Source organism: Chelonoidis abingdonii, chromosome 4 (genome assembly GCF_003597395.2).
Source record: "Chelonoidis abingdonii isolate Lonesome George chromosome 4, CheloAbing_2.0, whole genome shotgun sequence".
Classification (NCBI taxonomy): Eukaryota; Metazoa; Chordata; order Testudines; family Testudinidae; genus Chelonoidis; species Chelonoidis abingdonii.
Window position 1 is genome coordinate 114895321 of NC_133772.1, and position 22064 is coordinate 114917384.

Genomic DNA, 22064 nt, shown 5'->3' on the forward strand with positions numbered 1-22064 from the left:
AGTAGTCTTGTTAAAATCAGTGTTAAAATCTTGCTTGTCTGAGTACAGCAAACAGGATTTGGCCATTGAATTGCATTGTTCTGTATTACTAATGCATCCCCCTTCATCGTGCACAACAATCTCTCTGTTAATACACCACTAAGCAGGAAAAACCAATAGCACAAAGCTGCAGACAGTCTCAGGATGAGACTCAGACCACTACATTCATTGTACTGGGACCTGATTCTGCAAAGCTCGTCAGCTTTTATGGAACTTACGCACATGCTTAAGTCCTTTGCTGAACTGGGGCCTTCTGACCTAAGTCATTCTTCAACCTTGGTACTATCACACAGAATGTGGAAGATCTGCAGCACATACTGTAGACTTCCAAAGAAAGCACTTTACATGTAAGAGTTGCACTCCTAAACATTGGAGTATACATTCATAGAAAGTAATGATAGCATTTGATGTTCAAGGTCATCTGACAATGTTTATCAATTTGGCATACTGAACTTTGTGCTTGATTTTCCCCCTCAATATATGAGGATGGATCTACCTAACATAATGAATGAACTTGACACTCAAACAGCTTTCATGTTCACTATGTAGTTTTCACAGGCTTATCAATAAATGACCTGGGCTGTGAAACCAGAGGCACTCAGCAATCCTCACTGTGGATAGCACTGCTAGGGGAACTGCAGGATGTATTGTCTACATAAAAATCAAACAATAACCTGCCTCTTTCTAATTATTAATGCAGAAGTTATAATCACTAATAAAAAAAGGCACCACATCAACATATTTTGAACAAGTCAGTAAAGTCTATAGCAACAGTACTTGAAATAGTTTACTTAATTATCTTGGCTTGCCTAAACTGAAAGTTTTATAATGTAGTCATATGACTTTTAAAAACTAACTTTATATTTGTGAATAATCTAAGCACTATAAGAGATGTACAGACACTCTTTTCCCAACCTATGCATTATATAATTCTTTTTAGCATTAGCTTTAATAAAATTTTTAAATCTATTCTTATTCCAGTATTTCCTTACCAGTATAAAGTTAAACTAATTCCATGATTTTCAACTAATTCCCCAAGAGTAGGAAATAAACCCCACTATTACTATATGAGTTTAAACTGGAATACTGTAGTTTAGATTTCATTGTATGTCCTTTAGGTAATAGATTTTTCTTTGCACATAAGGAAGTTGTCAGTTATTCTCAACAATTCAGAAATACTGAGAGATAAGTGAAAACGTTCTTACTCCAAAATCTTTGAAATCTTCCAAAAGGCTCAGTTTCTCAGGAACGGACTCTAGATGGTCCAAGGCCACTCGGGTACTCTGAAGAATAGAACACAAGAAAAAAGAAGCATTATAAAAATTTGATAAATGCTTTCAACTCTATTCTGAAGTCTGAAACACAAATTCCCTGCACATGTTGTAACCTCCAGGATTTACATAAATATCTGTGTATGTGTCATTAAACTACTCAGTGTAAAAATAATTGCTACTAACTGCTAAAAATGACAACGATAATGCAATTGTTAACAAATTGCACTCTTATCATGAGCATCTATAAAGAATTTTAATCAATTTCTTGATTGCAATGATTCTTATTCACAATGGATGTAATTTCTAATGTTCATCTTATTATTAATTATCATCATCATCATAGCAGCATTTAGGAGCCACGGACCCGGACCCCATTGTGTTAGATTCTGTACAAACAGAACAAGAAGATAGACCCTGCCCCAAAGACGTTAAAAGCTAATTTTAGGACAAGAGACAACAGATGTATACTGACAAATGGGGGAGTACAAGGAAACAATGAGACAATATTGGTCAGCATGACAGGTAACAGTCTCAGGACGCCAACAGCCGAACCATTGCACAGTTTTTTGTAGGCATCCTGGCAAAGGAGAGTTTTAAGCGGGGGTGGGGTTTGAAGGAGCATAATGAAGTAGCTGTATGGATGTTTACAGGGAGCTCCTGTCAAGCAGGAGGGGCTGCATGGAGAAAGCATGAAGGAGCTTGTTTAAATGTTTAACAAGCAGACAATGGAGGCTGGCATCATAAACCAAATGAGGTGTGAGTCAATCTTTTGATACTGAATGAGAGATGATAGGCAAAGTAGGGATGGGTCGGGATGGGTCCTGAAAGTGGACATCTAGCTTGTTTGACATGACAGAGAGGAGGGAGCCAGAAGAGAGGAGCAAAGAGAACGGTGATGTTAAAGCAACATGCTAAGAAAATGATCCCTCCAGAAGCTGGGTATGAGTGGGGCAATAAAAGGACATTGTAGTAACTGAGATGTGAGATGATAAGAACCTGGATGAGAGTTTTAGTTTTGTGTAGTGCTTGAAGTGCACCAGGTTGCAGCTCTAGGAAATACAATTTCCTAAAAATGAACTGGGTAGCTGAAGGGTGCACATTCTCAGTACAACCTGGAGAAAACCCCCTATGACTGGCAGCCTTCATCGCTTGCCTATCTCCAGGAGTACAGCAGTGAATCAGAGCTGGTGCAGAAAGCAGACAGAGCTCTCTACCCCTCCCCTCAAAAGCCCACACCATTCTGATGGAGGAGGGGAAGAGCAGAAAGAGCACAGCAGCTCAGAGCAGCTGCGCTCCCTCCTCCCCAGCCTCTCCTGTGAACAACTGGATGGCTCCTCTGCTCCTAACCTCTCTCTCCCTGCAACATGAGGCTTGGGAAGTGTTATATCCTTGGGGGCAGCTGGTTTAGGAAGAAATCACTTGAGAGCAGACAGCAGACAGCTAACAAAACTACCATTTATTTACAGACACAGAACTCGCCTAACCGGCCGAAGCAGGCTGGGCTATCCCCTAATAATCTAACTCAGTTGCTATAGGAACAAAAATCATGACACCCAAATACACAACATATTCCTCCCCCCCCTAATAAGAACATCCCCTAAATAAAACACACACTAGATTAGAGAAGGAGGGTAGACTGCCTCCATTCCTGGCTAAACCCTGGGGATTATTTTGTCCCATAACCGTGGGTTCACCCTACCTAAAGATCCAGCCGATGAGGAGGCCTTCTGTCTCTATGTGGATTATGGCGAACTTCTAGTGTTGTTGCACCCGAAGTAGCATAGGCTCAGGGTCCGCAGCACGAACAGCGTGAGGAGTGTATCATCTCATGCTGGGCAAAGGGATATCTCAGCCACCGGCAGTAATGGAGGAGAACATCAGGAACAGGTGATTTGTGATTCGGTGTCTCACCAGAAGAGGTGAAGTCAGACACTCACTGCAGATGTGTCCTGAGGACTGGCATGACCTGGCAACAGCTGATCTACACGTCGCCGCCAGGTAAGATTCTCTCTGCAGTCCAGACTGTGTAAGAAACAAGTCCTGTTTGAGTGATGATCGTGGCAGGGACCCATTTAGCTCTGGAAGTATAATTCCGAGCCAAAACTGGCTGTCCTGGCTAAAGGTTCTGTCTTTGCTCTGGGTGCCCGTCTGATGACCTTGATATTGCTGCTGATGTTGCACAATTTGTCAGGGTTCAGAGGTTTCAGCAGATCAAAGCAAGTGCGCAGTTGTTTTCGTCCCATCATTAGAAAGCCGTGGATGCTTGGGTCGTAGAAGTGAGATGTGTTTCTGTAGGAAAGTAAGAAGTATCCCAGACGCTTTTGAATGGAGTGTTTGTCCCTTGCTGATTTCAAAGCGTATTTCATTGTCTGCACATATCTTTCAGCTAATCATTGGTGGATGGATGATATGGTGCTGATTGATGTGTGTATCCCATTTGCCTTCATAAAAATTCTGAACTCCTGAGAGACGAACTGCGGTCCATTGTCGCTCACAAGTTGTTCTGGCAGACTGAAACAACTAAGAGTCCTGTAGTTTTTGGATAGTACTCTCTGCAGTAGTGGACTGCATTATAGAGACTTCTGGCCATTTAGAATGGGGATCTGCTGCCACCAAGAACATGCTTCCTTCAAGGGGCAGCAAAGTCAATGTGAATACATTGCCATGGGTTTTCAGGCCAGTCCATGGGTGTAGGGGTGCCCACTGGGTGCATTCCTCACACAGTCCTGACACGACATACAAAGCTTTGCCTTCTCTTCAAATAGCACTGTCCAAATCCAGGCCACCAAAAATAGCTTCATGCAATTTCCTTCATGCACACTATTCCACAGTGACCGGAATGTAGCTGTTCTAACATCTGTGATAGTGGTGGTGGAATAATGACACATCTCCCTGTATGAGGGTGCTGGGGCTCAACCCTCCCTGGTGGAGGAGGGGAGCCACACCAGCCTCGTCCTGTCCTCTGCGGGTCCGGCCCCTTGGGACCCGCGGCCACCGTCCGGGGACGTTCGGTCCCTATGGAGAGGACTGAGCATAGGTAAGTCAATGGGGCCCACAGCTTTGATGCAGGCGGGCACCACAAACAGTTACAATTCCCCCCCCTGGGCTCCGGCCCTTTGGGCAGGGCAATGACCAAGTTAGAGGGGCCCAACCTTGGGTCGGGCGGGCACCGAACACCGTACAAAAGCTCTAGCCCTTGTGGAGCAGGCGAGCGTCGGTAAAGTCTATAGGGGCCCAGCCCTTGGTCGGGCGGGGCACCAAACACAGTACAATAAGCTCTGGCCCTTTTCGGGCAGGGCAGAGCAGTAGCAATCACACTGGGCCTCGTTAGGCGAGGCGAGGGGATTCTGCCACCCAGCTACGGATGGCAGGGGGAACGCAGGCCCACCCACTCCTCTGCGTTCCAGCCCGGGCCCTATTAGCGGCTGTTGCCGCTAGTGGCAGTCAGTGGGGATCCGGACGAAACACACTGACAGAGTGATCGGGGGGATCCTGACCGAAACACACTGACAGAGCGATCAGTGGGGATCCTGACTGAAGCACATGGCCATAGGCTCGGGGCCCTCTGCAGCCTGACTGTAGTCAGCTGCCCCCAGGCTACTTCAATTTCCTCCCCTGTTTCCTACTGGTCCGCAGGGTCGCCCAGCACCATGGCTCCTCCCAGTCAGGACTGGTTGGCAGATCCAGGAGTACCTTCAGGGAGGCGGGCCAGGTCTGGTCCGACGGCTCCTCGGGCCCGTAGCAAGGACGGGGCTAGCTCTGCAGCTCCTCGTCGTAGCAGCTGCGAGGTAGCTCTGGCAGCTCCTCATCGTAGCAGCCGATCGGTAGCTCTGGCAGCTCCTCGCGTAGTGGGCAACGGGGTAGCTCCTGGTACCGGCCTCGGGCCTAGCAGCCAGCTCCCAGTGACAAGAGCCAGCAGGCACGTCTGCTCCCGCGTGGCTGGGGCCTGACTGAAGGCTGGAGCCCGGCTTTTATCCTTCTGGTCCGCCGCTGACCCTTGAGGGACGGGACTTCACCCAGCGGTTCCGCCCTGGGGATGATTGACGGGACTCAACCCTCCCCTGTGGAGGAGGGGAGCCACACCGCCGATCGCTACACTCCCCCACAACAAACAACCAGATTGGACCGATAACTCCGTCCTCCTGGACATGTAGGTAAACAAGGTCAGGTGAGACCGGAGAGGTTTGTCAGAGACTTTCCATGCATCACAGGTCCATAACTTGGGACAAATACTAGGTCAATGCGAGTTGCCTTCTTTATCTGAGTAGCAGTGATGGGTGTATTCTCTACCTGTTCAAAGTAGAAGATTTCCTTTTGGGGCAACTATCTTGATGTTTGACCAGCAAAGGCAACCTGAGAGGCCATCTGCATCGCTGTGCAGAGTGGATTTCGATATCTGATTTCATATGTGTGTGTGAAAGTAACAATGCCCAACGTTGCATACGACTAGCAGCTAATGGGGGAATGCCTGTGTAGGGTCCAAAATTGATGTCAGAGGTTCATGCTCTGTGAGAAGAGTAAACTTTCGCCAAACAGGTACATGATGAAACTCCGAATTCCAAAACCAATTCTAATGCCTCACGTTCGATTTGGGCGTAGTTTAGTTTTTGCTTTGCTTAGCGTGCGTGACAGCAAAAGCAATAGGTCTTTCTTCTCCCTGAAGGCTAATGTGTGACATGACTGCTCCCACTCCATAAGGAGGCATCGCAGGCCAATTGTAGGGTAAGGATTGATCAAAGTGTGTTAGAACTTCAGAATTTAGCAATGCAATCGTTAGCTTTGTTAAATGCACTATCACAGGCCTTCAGTCCACTTCCAGGCCTTGTTCTGCCCCAGGAGCTCATGAGTGTTTTTAGCAGTGTGGCTAACTGTGAGATGAACTTTCCATAATAGTTCAGTAGTCCTAGAAATGAGCGCAGCTACTTACATTTCGAACGTGGGAGCCTCCACAATAGCTTTAATCTTTTACAGGGGCCTTATGAAGACCTGCAGAATCAATGATGTGTCCCAGATATTCACAGAGGCGCTCGAAGAATTCACACTTGTCTTTGTCGAACTCGTAGCCATACTCTTCCAGTCTTTGTAGGGGGTACTTCTAAATCTTATAGTGATCCTCTTCATTCCTTCCAGTGACCAGGATATCAGCCAGATAGCACTGAACTCCTGACAACCACACAAGATCTGGTCCATAGCCTCTGGAACAGGCGGAGCAGACGTTATTCTGAAGGTAGCAGCGACAGTATCGATAAAGCCCTATCGGTCACAATAGTCAACAGCTCTTGGACTTTTCATCGATGTCCATCTGTAAATATGCTTGACTCAGATCAATCTTACGTGACTTTTGTCCCCCAGGCCTGCGAAGAGGTCATCGATGCGGGAAGCGGGTATTGCTCTGCACCCAACACTGGATTGACATGACTTAAAATCACCACAAATCCGGAGAGAGCCATCTTTCTTCACTAATTGGATACGATAGATGGCCCATAGCGTTCACTGGGTACACTGGTCATTAGGACTCCATTGGTGACCCAGGCGCTCCCAGGTCTGCGTCAACTTTGGGCTGATGGCAAGACATGGCACAATTCGGCTTTCAAGAGATTTGAGTGGACTGTCAGGTTTAATGTTCATGGTCACAGTGATTCCCTTCATACTTCCAAATCATCGTCCAAAACAGCAGCTGTTTCCATTAGTATAGGGGGTGACTGGTTTCCTTCTTTAGTCCAATCCGGTGCACTTACTGCCCAGTTCAGCTGAATCTTCCCAAGCAAGACCCTACCCATTAAGGTTGGTAGTTAACCTCTCACCACAAAACAGTGGCAATTAGCAGCCTGTCCCATTGAGCTCCCACCTTAATATTCAATAGTGCCCAACATGGCACATCTTCTCCATATACGTCTTCAGAAAAAAACAGTTTTGTTGCCTTAAGCAGAAGATCTGCTATAGCGTTTCTTTATACAAGTCTCAGAGACCAGCGAGACGGCTGCACCGTGTCCAGTTCGGATGCATATAGGTTTGCCATCCAACAGAGGGTTACCCAGTATTTCATGTGAGCCACACCAAACCGACAAAGCATGCAAGTGGGCACTTCCTCTTGCGATGAGGTGTCACCTTGATCATCCTGGGTCTGCTCTAGGGTATGCAGGGTTCCTCTTTTTGTCAGCCAGACCACAGGCCTCTTTTTCTTTTGTTTACAGGCACACTCAATGTGTCCCTTTTTGCCATAGTGTCGACACACCAGGTCCTTACACCAGCATTCTGATGCCTGGTGACCTGGCTTACCACAGCGGTCACACTCCTGACTCTGCACAGTTTTGTGGGTAGGTTCTTGTGACACTTTTTGCACCCTACAGGATGCACCGATGTATTGCGCCTTCCTGGTAGCCAGTTCCATGGACACAGCAATATCAACAGCCTTCTGTAATGTAAGCTGAGCCTCTGTCAGTAGGCGCTTCCGTATAGCTTCACTGTAGAGGCCACACACTAACCTGTCATGCAGGGCATCATTTAACGTCTCTTTAAATTCACAGTGTTCTGCTAGCTTTTTTCAAATTGCTACAAATTGTACAACTGTTTCTTCATCTTTTTGGTCTCTTTTGTACAACTGATATCTTTCAGTAATTACAAGTGGTTTTGGGGAAAAATGGGACCCCAGGATTTCCACGATGTCACTGTAAGATTTAGTCTCAGGCTTAACAGGGTGTAGTAAGCTGTGTAGCAGGGAGTGGGTTTTAGCCCCTACAACACTTAAGAATATTGGCACCTTCTTCACTTCTGTAATGTCATTTGCAACAACAAAAAGCTCAAAACGCTCAGTATGCACATGCCACTCCACTATATTCTCATCAAAAGGTTCCAGTGCCCCAGTCAGAGTAGCCATGATTTTTAGTTTCACTTTCACAGTCAGTGCAAACAAGCAGTTTTTTTGTTTGTTTGTTCTTTCCCTTGACTTCTACTTCCTTCTGTTACTGGAGCAGCACCAGAATCCCATCCTCCGTCGCCACTTGTTATATCCTTGGGGGCAGCCGGTTTAGGAAGAAATCACTTGAGAGCAGACAGCAGACAGCTAACAAAACTACCATTTATTTACAGACACAGAGCTCGCCTAACCGGCCAAAGCTGGCTGGGCTATCCCCATATAATCTAACTCAGTTACCATAGGAACAAAAACCATGACAACCAAATACACAACAGGAAGGGCAGAGGGGAATGAAGAGCCCTTGGAGCTGCGCCCCCAGCCTGGAAGGGACAGAAGGGGTCCCTGCTGAAGGCCCCCTACTAGGCCTAGAAGATGGGTGTGAAAAAATCCAGGGGCTTCAGGAAGAGCAGAGATGAGGCTGGAGGGGGCAGAACAGATGGGAGGGCTGAAGGGACAAGATTGATTTGGGTCAGAATTAAGTGCTGGAAAGGGAGATGGGCAGATGTGGGGATCATGACACCCTCCCCTTAAGCACTTGAAGTGCGGCTGGATAGAAAAGGCCAGATCTTAGTGATATTATGCGGAAAGAATCTACAATTTCCTTGTATTGTAATTGTAATAGTGAAGTGGATTTAACAAAAATATTAATTTGTAAATCTGCAACAGAAGTATGTGTGTATGCACACCCACCCTGCACAAAGAGGAATGAACCACAGTTATTTTTCATAAATAGAAACATTTACAGTTAAGAATTATGCAAAGAATATGTATACTCAAAATTTTATATTTTTTTGCAGTAGAAATATATCTACTAAAGATTTTAGAAAGTTTTGGGCAATGAATCAATAGCAGGATACATAGGGAGCATTTCATCTCTACACCAATGGTTCAAATCCAACCTATAGCAAGTTGAGCACAATTGAAAACAAGTGGGTGGTAAGATCCAGGGAAGGCGTGTGGCTAGGTTAGATGGTGCATGCACTAATAATGAGCATCTCCTCAGCGTTCCTAATGACCAGGTTACTTTGGAGTTCTTCAGAGGCTGTGCCTCCACTACTTGCTGAAGGACACGTAGAAGCAACATTGCTTTTCATTCATTTATTTATTTCTTTATTTATTTCTTTATTTATTTGAGTGAATACTTCCTTTGGCATAAGAGGCCTCACTGGCACATGGAGGTATAAATTACACTACTCTGCATCAGGTTCTTTTAATCTAGTTCCTAATCTACAAAGAACCATAAACCTTATTGCTGCTGCTGCAAGCTGAAGTATAAACAAAAACTAAGCAAAAACCCATAAGCCACACAAAATGAATCAATTACAAAGTCAAATGACAGCATGCTCCGAAGTCTGTGCAAACTGGGTTAATGGCCTTCAACTAAGGAAGCTTTTCTGCTCATTCTGGAGAGTTCGGCTCACCAGACAGCAAGACCATCCTAGCTAGGTCCCAGACCAAGCTTTTAGAGTGACTATGACACCTTTAATCTTAACAGGATACAAAGAGGAAACAAGTGGATAGCTCTAAGCAGGGCTATTACATGTTTAGTGCATTCTGCCCCAGAAGGCTGCAGTCTGAATCAGATGAAAGGTCACCCCAAAATGTTAAAGAAGCAAAATAATAAATGAATGAAAAATTGTTGTATGGTCAGCATTAGGGAGGAAAATGTACACCTCCTTGGTCAAACAGATATTTAATATGGCCTTACAAGCCTCCTTTACTCCCAAAGAGAAATCAACCTGTATCAGACTGAAATATAGCAAAAGGTGCAGTTCTTCAGCAGCATAGTTGGAGTCAAACCTCAATCACCTAACAGAGATAAAAGGGTCTGTAATGACAAAGAAGGAATGGAACAGACACTCATATGGCAGCCCAGAAACCTATTGCTATTTGCATTGCATTGTACACCCACAACAAAAGACAGTTCCTGCCCCAGAGAGTTTAAACTCTCAGTAGTACCAAACCTTATTAGAATGTGAAGACGAAAATGTCAAAAAATAGAATGTACAACAGTTTCCTAACTGTACAGATAAACAGATTAAACAAGGCAATATTCTAAAGGGAAGCAGGCCTGTCTCATCTTTTTCAGAGGATTGTTTCTCTTTGTGAAACTGCAAACAATAAATAATAACAAAGTGTGGCATATGCTCAAAAATTCAGTTTCTAGATCTAACAACAACAGTCCCCAGGGTATAAAATTATTATTTTTTGCTCAATTTAAAAAAATCTGGAAGAAAGTCCAGGATGTTCATCTGCCCAGCTCATAGAAAGCATACTAGCAACAGCTCTCCCTCAGGAAAACAAAGTATCTTCTGCTGACCCTCATCAGTGTCTTGGTGTCAGCCAAACAGGGGATCAGCAACTATATAATTCAACTAAAGCCATATTTGAAACTTATCCAAAACAGAGAAAAGAATGATTATTACCTTACAGTAACTGTGGTTTTTTGAGATGTAGTTGTCAGTGTGAATCGCATTGTACGTGCACATGAGTCTCACGAGCATGAGATCACAGTCTATTGAATAGCAGTATCCACTGGGGCTTTGCAAGCCCCCGTGGCTTCTTGTGCTCCGATGCAAGAGCATCAAAGTTGGAGAAGCCACAATCCTCCATCAGTTCCCTTGCAATTTAAAGCCCATGTTCACTGAGGTCTCTGAAAGCAGGAAATGGACGGCTGGTCAAATAACCACAGTTACTATGGGGTAAGTAACTGTTCTTTTTCCTTTGAGTGTATGCCAGCATGGATCCCACTGTATGCGACTGGCAAGTAGCACCCTGGCTGATGGTGGGATGAAGCATTATCAGCTGCATCAGCTGAACAGTGATTGCTGTACTGCTCTCCTAAACTTGGCATCTGCCCTGGTGGCTATGTCCAATGCATAATGTTTGACAAAGGTCAATGGGTTACTACATGTTGCCACCTTGCAGATTTCAGAATTTGACACATTTCTGATACAGGCAGGGGATGTTGCTTCAGCTCTGGTGGTAAGAGCCTTGATGTTCAGTGGAAAAGGTACAGCAGCCAGCTGGTAACACAGCAAGGTATGTTCCATTATCCACTTAGATATTAGCTGTGATAAGGTGGCCTGGCCTTTTGAATGGCTGGCTATAGCCAGTAATAAATGAGGAGACAATCTGATTAGTTTGGTTCTGCCCACATAGTAAAGTAAGGCTCTGGAAATGTCCAGCATCTGTAACTTTTCTCTCAATGTTGATTGGGCATTGGGAAGAAGACAGGCAAATGGATTGACTGATTGAGATGGAACTGTGAGACGATCTTGGGGATGATCTTAGGATGAGGATACAATATCACTTTGTCACTATGAAATATCATATAGAGAGGGTCAGCTCACTCACTCTCCTAGCTGAAGTGACAGCAACAAGGGTGATCCGTCTTCAGAGTGAGATGAAGTAAGATGTGTTCTGACAGAGGATCGCAGGGAATGCACAGGAATCTCAAGAGGACAATGCTGAGATTCCAGGCAAGAGAAGGTTCTCTTATTAGTGGATAAGTATTTAGCAGGACCTTGAGAAATTTCAGTGCCCCAGGCATAAACAGATCAAGCATGACTGTATTGGCATATGGCAAGCAAAGACTGCTGGAAGGCGGATCATAAGGCAGAGTGTTTCAGATGCAGCAAGCAATTGAAGATCTTTGGTACTATAGCCTGCATAAGGTCCATGCCCTATGGAGAGGTCCAAATCAAGAATCTCTTCCATTTTGATGCACAAGTCCTTTTGGTGGATGTCTTCCTGCTCTGTATCAGGATCTCCTGGACTTCTCTGGAACGGTCCTGTCCGTGTTACTTACCCAGCTAATATCTGGGCAAATTAATCAGATGCAGTGACTTTGGGTCTGGATAGGCTATCAGACATGACATGCAATCAAATCCAGGGAGTGGGGGAGATGCATTGGCAGCTGAAAGGATATCTGTAGCAAGTGTGTCATCCAAAGCCATCTCTCTTGATATGGAGCTACAAGAATGATTGTGGTTTGTTCTATTTTTTTATTTTGGAAATCACCCCATGAGTCAAGGGAATCAGTGGAAAGTTATAAAGAAGGCCTGGGTTCCACTGCAGAAGGAAGGCATCAGGCAATGAGCTCTGTCCCCCCTGGAAAAGATATTCTGGCATTATTCTTGGTCTGTCATGGAAATCTTACAATGATGGAATTTCAACTTTATGATGGATCTCCACCGGGACCACGCATGATTGGTCACTGGTTGTTTGCTTAGGAAGTCTGCCAGGTCACTGCTGACTGCAGGGAGGTGAAAAACCATTGGGGTTATCCTGTATTGGTGGGATCATATTCAGAGTCTGATAGCGTCCAGATAGAGGGATGATGAGCAGGTGTCTCCTTGCTTGTTTATATAGTGCCTCATGGAGATGTTTGCCATCAGGGGGTTTGCACTGTGGAATCTGGGAGGACAGGTAAGAATTACATATAAGCTAGCTTGATGTCTCTAAGTTTCAGGACATTTATGTGAAGTCCTGTGTTATGTGAAGAATTTCCAAGAGCCAGGTCCTTTGCATCTATAACTTGTTCAGACGGGCTCCCCAGCCTGTCCCTGATGTGTCTGTAAAGTCTTGGTAGGGCCTGGGGATGAGAATGGTACCAATCTCCTTATGTTTGGGTTCTAGCCACCATGTCAACTCTGTGAGGACAGGAAATGTCACCAGGACCCTCTTGTCCATCCAATGTCTCACCAGTAGACAGACCCTGCTGGGATTTATGTCTGATCAGTCAATCATCCAGATAAAGATAGATATGGTTGCCCTGTCTTATCAAAGTGGGGTGTTACCATGACTAGATATTTGGTAAAGACTCTCAGTGCTTTGGAGAGTCCAAATGGCAGTACCTTGTACTGATAAAGAATTGGCACCAGTATGAATCTCAAGTACTTCCTGGGGCCAAGTGAATGTGGAAGGATGCTTCCTATAAGGTGAGAGCCAATAACCAACCCTAACCCTGGAGAGATGGAATGACAGAAGGCAGTATTACCATCCTGAACCTGAGGAGGCATATGTCTTTGCTTTGGAGTTGTTTGAGGAAGGGAAGATTAAATATTGGGAGTTAGAAGCTTCTTCCCTTGTACTCCTGTGATACCTGTAAGGTGCCAAGATAAAGCAATGAGGCCACTTCTGTATGTGTAGGATTGTAGTGAGAAGATGTGAAACAGAGGCCCACTGGTGGTTCACTACTCTGTGTCAGCAACTCCTGTAAGGCCTGACATATTCATTACACTTAACATGCTATTGTCATGATATATACCCAGAAAGTGGCATGTAATATATCACTGGAAAACTACTGATCCTTAATATTCTTGTATGATGTATGTGAAGAGTGTGCACAAAGAATTATAAATATGTGCTAGAATTAAATTCTTTAAATGTGTTTGACAAATAATGCATAAGCCCTGTCTGCCCTAAACATAGAAATGCATATTTACTTGTTTGACCAGCCTGGTCATCAGGCATAGACAATGAAGGCACATTTACAATCAAGTAGACAAAGCCATCAGGAGACCAAGCAGGAAAGACTGATCACCTAATAATTTTGATGGGGGATGGAGACTGCACCTCCAGGACTGCACCTCCAGCCTTCCTGCCTCTTGAAGCAGGGTTAATGACTTTGGGAAGATGTAAACAAGGACAGAAAGCCATTTTAGCATCATCTCTTGAAGGCACAAAGAAACCAGCACTCTGATTCTGCAAAGGTGGATCCTGGATGGAACAGCTAGTCATGCTGGAAAAGTTGCCATAAGTAGGGAAACCATCTTGAACAAGGACTATATAATAAAGTTTTAGTCTTAGAAGTGTAATTTTTTATTTTCTTTCAAGCCTTTCTATCTTTATTCCTTTTACTAGTTATCACTTAAACTTATGACTTTTTGTTTAATAAACTTGCTTTATGCTTTCTATAAACCAGTTCAGTGCTTTGATTAAAACAGACTGTTTGTTAAAGGTAATAAGCCAGTGGGTGCTCTCTCTTTAAGGGAGCAGTAAACTTAATAACTACTGCACGTGTTCAGTGAGAGAGATGGATACTCCAGGGCAGATGGTTTTGGGGAAATTTGGGACTGGCGGATGTTGCAGTCGCCCTGTAAAAAGTAACTGCATGGTGGAAGCCAGGATGTGACCTGCATGCTTGTATGCTGGCTGTTAAGTGTCAGGGGTGTGAGCCACAGCTGCATAATATTTAAGGAACCAAGAGTTGCAGGGCAGGTGGTGACAACTTCTTACTGTCTGGGTTGAACAGCTAAGTGTCAAAAAAGTGTCCCCTTCCCTGAAGAGGAAAGGGGAAGAGAGGTGGGTAGTGGGTAAAGTGTGGAAATGAATAGTGCTGCCTTGTTGATGATGTCTCTGACCCATGCGTCTGATTTAACAGTGGACCAAGCTCAGTGGAAAGGGGCAAGATGACTCCGGGGGGTAAAGAGAGGGTTTGAATCAGTGTCTCTAAACACTCTTATCAAAGCAGCGGCCTCTGTGACTCTCAGGTAAGTAACAGAGAAAGCCAAGGATGGATGTCTCCGAGAGTACTGGGATTTTTTAGGAAGCTGACATTCTGGTTGTAGGCCCATAGAATATGACAGTGACCCTTGTCTCTGTTGGGGCTGATACTTATGAGCTCTCTGTGTAAATCTCTAAGGACCTTAACATAGCCTTTGAGTCTTTCAGGGAATGGAGCACCTCATTGTTCTTTGATCTCACAAGGCAGGAACTCAATGGTGGCTTGTTCCTTTTGGGTTTCAGGAAGCTGGGATACAGTGTTGTATGAGTTGCCCCAGAATGTGTCAATGATTCCCTCTGTGGGAGGGGAACTCATTGGCGTGCCCCAGGGTGCACCAATTATACCCTCTACAGGAGGGAGACTCATTGACTGGCCCTGGAGAACATTAATGATGCCCTCTAATTAGGGAGACTCATTGATTTTATATAAGGGAAACATGAGAAGGTTCAAAAGATGATGGCAAAAGATGGATGGAATGAGGGCATGAGTACGATGGACAGTATGTTGTAGTGGTCTGGTCAGATGAAAGGAAGATTAGAAAAAGGAACTGTAATAATGTATTGTGAATATGAAAGGAAATTACATGAGTTGGAAATACTCCAAAAGGCTCTTACATCAGAGCTGAATCAAAAGGCAGATTTCAACCACAAACTAAGTGAGCTTGGAGCAGAAAACAAGGCTCTAAGAGTAAAACTAAAAGAAAACAGCTCCTCTGCACACCGTATTGTTGCTAGAACACAACAGAAAGGTAATTTTACTGACCCTGACTCAAGCAATGATACTGATAAAGACCAAAACAAAAACAATGGGAAACACCTTGAAAAACAAATCCAAGATTGGAACCCTTAGACACACACTGGGGAAAACTGGGATAATTGGCCTTGTCTTCCTCTTAACCCAGAATTAAGTGCCAGTGCTCCCTTGGCCCCTCTCCAAGTGACCACTTGGTAGTCAGTGACAGGTGAAAACAGAGTGGCTCATAATACTTATAAGTACACTACTCTCAGCACAAAAGAAATGAGGGGCTTACTGAAAAAAATCTCTCTGATCTAAAGCCAAAAGACTCCAATTTGATATTCTGGAAAAAAATAAGCCAGATGGTTACCACTTATACATTACATCCCAGGGATCTTTATATCTTAACAAACACTAAATGTCCCCATCTATTATGGGCCAAGATTCTTACAGAAGGGCACTAAAACGGTGTTTGGGCCTCTGTTAAATGTGAATCTGAAAATGACATGACCCGTGCCTGCGCTGAGTTTAAGGAAGCCATCCAAGAAGTCTTGGGGAACAGAGCTGGTAATTGGGGATTGACTGTGGGCTGTACACAAGGCAAGGATGAGCCTGCTTCTCAGTATTGTGAGAGAAAATGGGAGATGTATTCCAGCAATGCAGGCATTGTGGACCCAAAGAAAACTGATCAAGGGTTTCTAAAAATGTGAAAGGAAGGTTCTAACTCCCACCTGCAAACAGCCCTTAATTTGGGAGTGAACTGAGGCCTGGTCTACACTACATGTTTAAATCGATTTAAAGAGCGTTAAATCGATTTAACGCTGTACCCGTCCACACTACAACGCTCTTTATATAGATATAAAGGGCTCTTTAAATCGATTTCTGTACTCCACCCCGACGAAGGAGTAGCGCTAATTCGATATTAAAATACGGATTATGGTAGTTGGACGGAAATTGACATTATTGGCCTCTCTGGCGGTATCCCACAAGTGCACCACTGACCGCCTGGACCAGCAATCTGAACTCGGATGTAGCGCGGCAGGTAAAATAGGAAAGCCCCGCGAATTTTGAATTACATTTCCTATTTGCCCAGGTGGAGCTTGATCAGCATGGTGGCGATGCAGTCTCAAATCCAAAAAGAGCTCCACATGGACATACGGGAGTACTAGATTGATCGCTGTATGGGGAGACAAATCTGTTGTATCAGAGCTCCGTTACAGAACACAAAATGCCAAAGCGTTTGAAAAAAAATCCAGGATACAAGTGCTGCGTGACAAGCGTAACGGAACCAGGACTCAAATGGACACCATGATGGAGGGGGTTGAGGACTCCAGCTATCGCACAGTCCACAGCAGTCTCTGAAAGTATTGCATTCTGGCTGAGCTCCCAATTGTCTGTAGGTTCAAACACAGTGTCTGACGTGTTCAGGGAACAGCTCCTCAGTTTCCTTCCCCCCCACCGTGAAAGAAAAGGGAAAGAATCATTCTTGACTACTTTCAATGTCACCATGTGTACTGAATGCTGCTGGTAGAGGGCGATGCTGCAGCAGTGAAGACGCAGTATGCTTGCCTTTCCTCTCCCTCTCCGCCAGTGGTAGACGGGCAATAGGACTAGTAAGTCGCTCATGATATCTAACATGTTGACATTGAGGCCACATTGCTGGTTACTCCAGTAGTTGACAAGAACGGCTAATAACCGCTTTCATATCAGCAGCTGGGGCTTCAGCCCCCTCCCTTCCTGTGTAAAGAAAAGATTCTGTACTGCCTGGACTGTCCACAGCAGCAGCATGCTGGGCTCCTCTCCCCCACACCGCTTAATGTCCTGCCTGGACTATCATCGCGCCGGGAGCTGCCTCCCCTCATTTATGTCACTAACACACTCAGTGTTCTTACATTCCTGCATTCTTATTACTTCTGCACAAATGGCAGGACACTGCCAAGGTATCAGGAAGGTGGGGGAGGAGGGAAGCAACGGGTGGGATTGTTGCAGGGCACCCCCTGTGAATACTGACACGGAGCAGCTGTGCTTCTGATACACTGGTCTCTAATACACTTGCCCCTTATTCTAGGCAGGACTGACTCTATTTTGAAACCTAAGGGGGGATTGACTCCAGTCCCAAGTGAGTCAATCCCAATTTTGCTTTTGCATTGCGCCCGGCCGATTTCAGCCAGGGGCACTCATGATAGCAGCGGCCAGTACAGAGGAGGAGAGATAACCGTCATCTCATTGCCAGTTTCTCCGGCAGTAGACGGAACAGAACGACGGTAACCATCTCTGCTATCATTGCAAAAGCAATGCTGCTGCTGTGTAGCGCTGGAGTATCGCCTCTCTGTCCGCGGCATCCGTACACTACGGTGCCGGAAAAAAAAAAGCTGAACGGGCTCATGGTTGCCGTGCTATGGATCTGCAGGCAATCCAGTGAAAAAACGGTGCGAAAGGATGCTGCTGTTGTTTCCCGGAGGAAGAATGACTGACGACATTACCAGAACCCCGCGACAAATATGATCAACCCAGGAATTCCAAGGGGCGGGGGACTGGGCGGAACTATGGATAGCTACGGAAGAGCTACCCAAATGCAACGCTTCAGAAATTGACGTTAGCCTCGACCATGGACGCACAACGCCGTGATTACCTGTGCCTAGTGTGGCCGCATGAAATCGAATTTATAATATCAGTTTTATAAAACCGATTTTAGCTAATTCGATATTATCCCATAGTGTAGATGTGGCCACAGGCTCTGATTATGAATCCATCTGTATTTCGGCCTTTGAATGAGAAGCCAAACAAGTTAAAGAGATAAAGAGCAAGTCTGCTCATGTTGCTGTGGTAACAGCAAAATATAATGTAATTTGCTGTAACTGTGGGTGTTTTGGACATGCCCAAAAGAACTGCAGGCACAAGGCCCTAAAGTCTAGTCAGGGACAGAATCACAGACAGCTGAATCTCTGCAATACCTCACTGCCCCTTCAATCTGATCCTGGGCCCATCCTCACCACCCCCCTTACCTCACTGTGTTTTGTATGTGGGGAGACTGGACATTGGGCAGCTGGATGCCCAAGCCAAGTAACCTTGGGCAACCAGCCCCAACCGGTATCTCAACCAGCTGCCAATCCTTACTCACACCTAAGCAAAGAGGAAATGGCCAGGCTTTTAAATTCCATGACCCACTAGCATCCAGCGCGCCCCCACCCATCCCCGCTCATTAGGCCACACTTAGAAGCATGGACAAGGGGCCGGCCATGCACAATTCTCATGGACACAGAAGCGTATGTTTTCCCCCTCCCCATTACTAAACAGTATATTACTATTTCAAGGGTAGGAGGTGCATAACTCACGGCTTGTAAAAGCTACCCTGTTCTTGTAAAATCTAATCTATTCTTCTGGACTCAGTCTTTTTATGTAGCTTCAAATGCAGAGGGGACTATTTTGGGCATGGATGTCCTCTGCAACCTTGTAGCAACTCTTAACCTTGTTCAGAGTACAGTTACATTTGCTGATAAACTTATGCGTACTCATACCATTCCTCTCTGTAATGATAAATTTCTCTCTTCTATTGCAACTGCCAAATCGGTGGCTCTCAATTGGAACACCTCTAACCCTTTTCAAGAATTATGTTCCGGGTTCCTCTTTGTTTGGGCAGAAAATAAACTGTCTTGCAGTTTGGAGCCTGCTCATCTCTGCTCAACCATCCAGGTTACCAGTCAACTCCCTCCACCTACCAAACCTGAGGCCGTGGATGTGGTAGGTGACATTATTCACTCTTTACTTCAGCAAGGCATACTGGTTCCTTGTGGAAGTGCACCCTCTTAAGCCCACACATTACAATTGCACACTTTAATCTTCTTAATCCTGCTACTTTGATGCTGACTACAAGGGAACCTCATCTGTGCCCTCTTTCTGAGGATACTATTGTTAAGGATCCAACTGGGTAGCACAACTGCCTGCTTCCCTTCTTTCCATAAGGGCAACCCCTCATGCTAGTACAGGAGTTTCACCCTTTCAAACTCATTACTGGAATAATTATGTCATTGGGGGAAGGATGTGTAGTCCCGGCTCCCATCCTCCTGATCTCTGACACTGCACAGGAATATATCAAATGTCTAAATGAAGTCTTGCACCCCCTGAGACTAACTGTCCAAGACTGATGAGAAGCCCAGGACCCTTCAGAGAACGCCCCCTCTTGGGTGGATGTACAGGAGGGAGATCAGGTCATGGTAACAACATACAATCCTGAGGTACTTGAGCCAAAATACTCCGGCCCACACATAGTATTGGCTCATACAGATACCTCTGTGAAAGTGCAAGGAATTACAACATGGGTCCATAAAACCAGAATTAAAATGTATAAATGACTTAATTTTGTTTATATTGTACCCTTTTAGGTAACACATGTGGCTCCCACATTAATACTCCTGGCAAACATACCTGATGCAGCCTCCTGGGACCCGCCCTTGGTACATATCACACAAGATACTTGTTTCAAAGCTGGCCAGTATGTGCAACTCCCTTCAGGAGGCAGAGGCGAATGGGTAAAGAAACCAGACACTTTGCTTATCCCCAGACTGGACCACCTGGGACCTATTGTGGTTACAGCTCGCCTCCAAAAACATCCAGGCTCTAAGGTCCCAATCTGAATACCACAGCCCAAGAACAGTTTTTGGCTCCCTCCCAGCATCTCATCGGACCTGGACTGTAACTGGCTATTGAGCTTCAGGGGGTGAGGGCACACACATACAGGACCCCCAATTTCGGCATGCAAGATCACAGAATGTTGGGAAAAGGACCAAAGGACAGAGTGTCAATTTAAGGATACCCCCTTTGAACAAACAAACTGTTCTATTTCAAGGGCCTCGGATGGATTGGTTGAGATTCACAGTATTTATGAGTCTGCTAATGGGTTGGGATAATATCGATGTGAATGTGTGTGGGAGGGATGGGCAGTTTTCAGGAACATTACAGTGTTTGTAAATGCAGCATGGGCGGACATTCCTCCTCTGCTGTGGGAACCTGGGATGGAGGGACACTATTGTTAGGAACACTGTGCGCACCCGCTTAAACAATTACATTGTACGGATGTACAATGTTACAGTCTAACCACTTGTGGATACTCCCTGCCTACTGTCTGACCAATATTGTATCCTACCCCCCAGACAGCATTACTCAAGTAGGCCCCAACAAAACACTTTTGCAAACTCTGTTCAAGTTCAATATGATTTGTCCAATTTTTCGGCACCCTTGCAAAACATATGTTCAGACCTCCCTAGCTCCCTGCAATGGCTGCAGGATCAGCTACAGTTTCTAATGCACCAATATGTTATTCAAGCCCATATAGCCAGAAGGCAGAAACAGCATTTTCGGTGATATTGGAGGATTTTTTTTGAAAGCTCCAATTCCATACTAAATAGGCTTAATTTAAATTCTGAAAGGTCATACAATTCTTGGGTCAAAGGCCAAAAGACTCAAGCCCTTGAACATACTAACACTGGGTTATCTTATGCTGTAAATGCAATTGATGTAGACATAGAAGATTTTTGCAAAATCACTGAGAAATCCTCAGATGCTATAGTCAACCTGGCCAAGTCACAAGCTAAAGGTCGTGCTTGTGATATGCTTGCTCATAATCTGTTTAACACTGCAAAAGAAGAATGTTAGATGTATGCCTGGGTTTTCCCCCATCCCATACCCTTCTCTCCACCACCCTTGTCCACATTCCAAGCGTTTCCACTCAATTTATAGTGGCCTCTTTACTTTCTCCAGACTCACTCTTCTCCTCTAATTTTCTCCTTATGTATCCCTCTGTTATTCCTACTCATGTGTTTCCTTCTTCTTTCCATTTCAAGTCTATTGGATATGTAACTAACAATACAGTGTATAAAGTAGAATTGTCTGGATACCTGGCACCATCGCCCCACAATACCATACTAATGACTACATCATACTGTTGCATAGAGGCAGATAGCTGTATTGTGTGTTCCCGTTCTATTCTCTGTCTTTTAACTCTGTCCACTTCTATCATTGTGGATGTCCTTCCTCTTGCAGATAGTGAAGTTGCTGTACAAGTATCTGCTATTCAGTGGTGTTTCATCACTGCTGCATCTTATTATATGTATGGACCATTGCAGTGCCAGGCAAATGCTTCCATATGCCTGCAGATTACTGACTCATTTACTCCAAGTGATGTGCATCTCCCCAGCCATCTGTTCACTGGAATAACAACGGCTCCTCGGTGGTACGATAACCTATACCTGGACAACACACCTGTTCAACTGGCCAAGGAGCTATTACTCAAAGTGGTCCTTGCATCTGCTTCTGCGTCTACCACCGTTCATGACAGCACCACTAAAGGACGCATCCAAGTTCAACTCTCCAACCAAATCATCACCCGACTGGAAGACCCTGTTTGTAATGCAGCCTACAACCCTCATTCCTGGTGGACTATTGTACAAATAGCAGCCGCTGCTGCTTCTATTTTTGTGCTACTAATTCCAGTGTCACGTATGGATATTTCAGACACATGCTTAAAAATCTCACCACGCTTCCCTCAACTCTCTGACTCTTTTCCCCAGCTCCCCTCTTCCTCCCCTCCCCC

At 45.1% G+C, this 22064-nt stretch overlaps 1 protein-coding gene across 1 annotated transcript in view; it reads right to left on the reverse strand.

Moving 5' to 3' along the window:
• Positions 1-22064, reverse strand: part of CEP128 (centrosomal protein 128) — a 430997-nt gene that overhangs the window by 34353 nt on the left and 374580 nt on the right. Inside the window, exon 21 of the mRNA XM_032801915.2 lies at positions 1245-1322. Coding sequence (XP_032657806.1) covers positions 1245-1322 — 78 coding nt within the window. The remainder of the gene's footprint in view (positions 1-1244; positions 1323-22064) is intronic.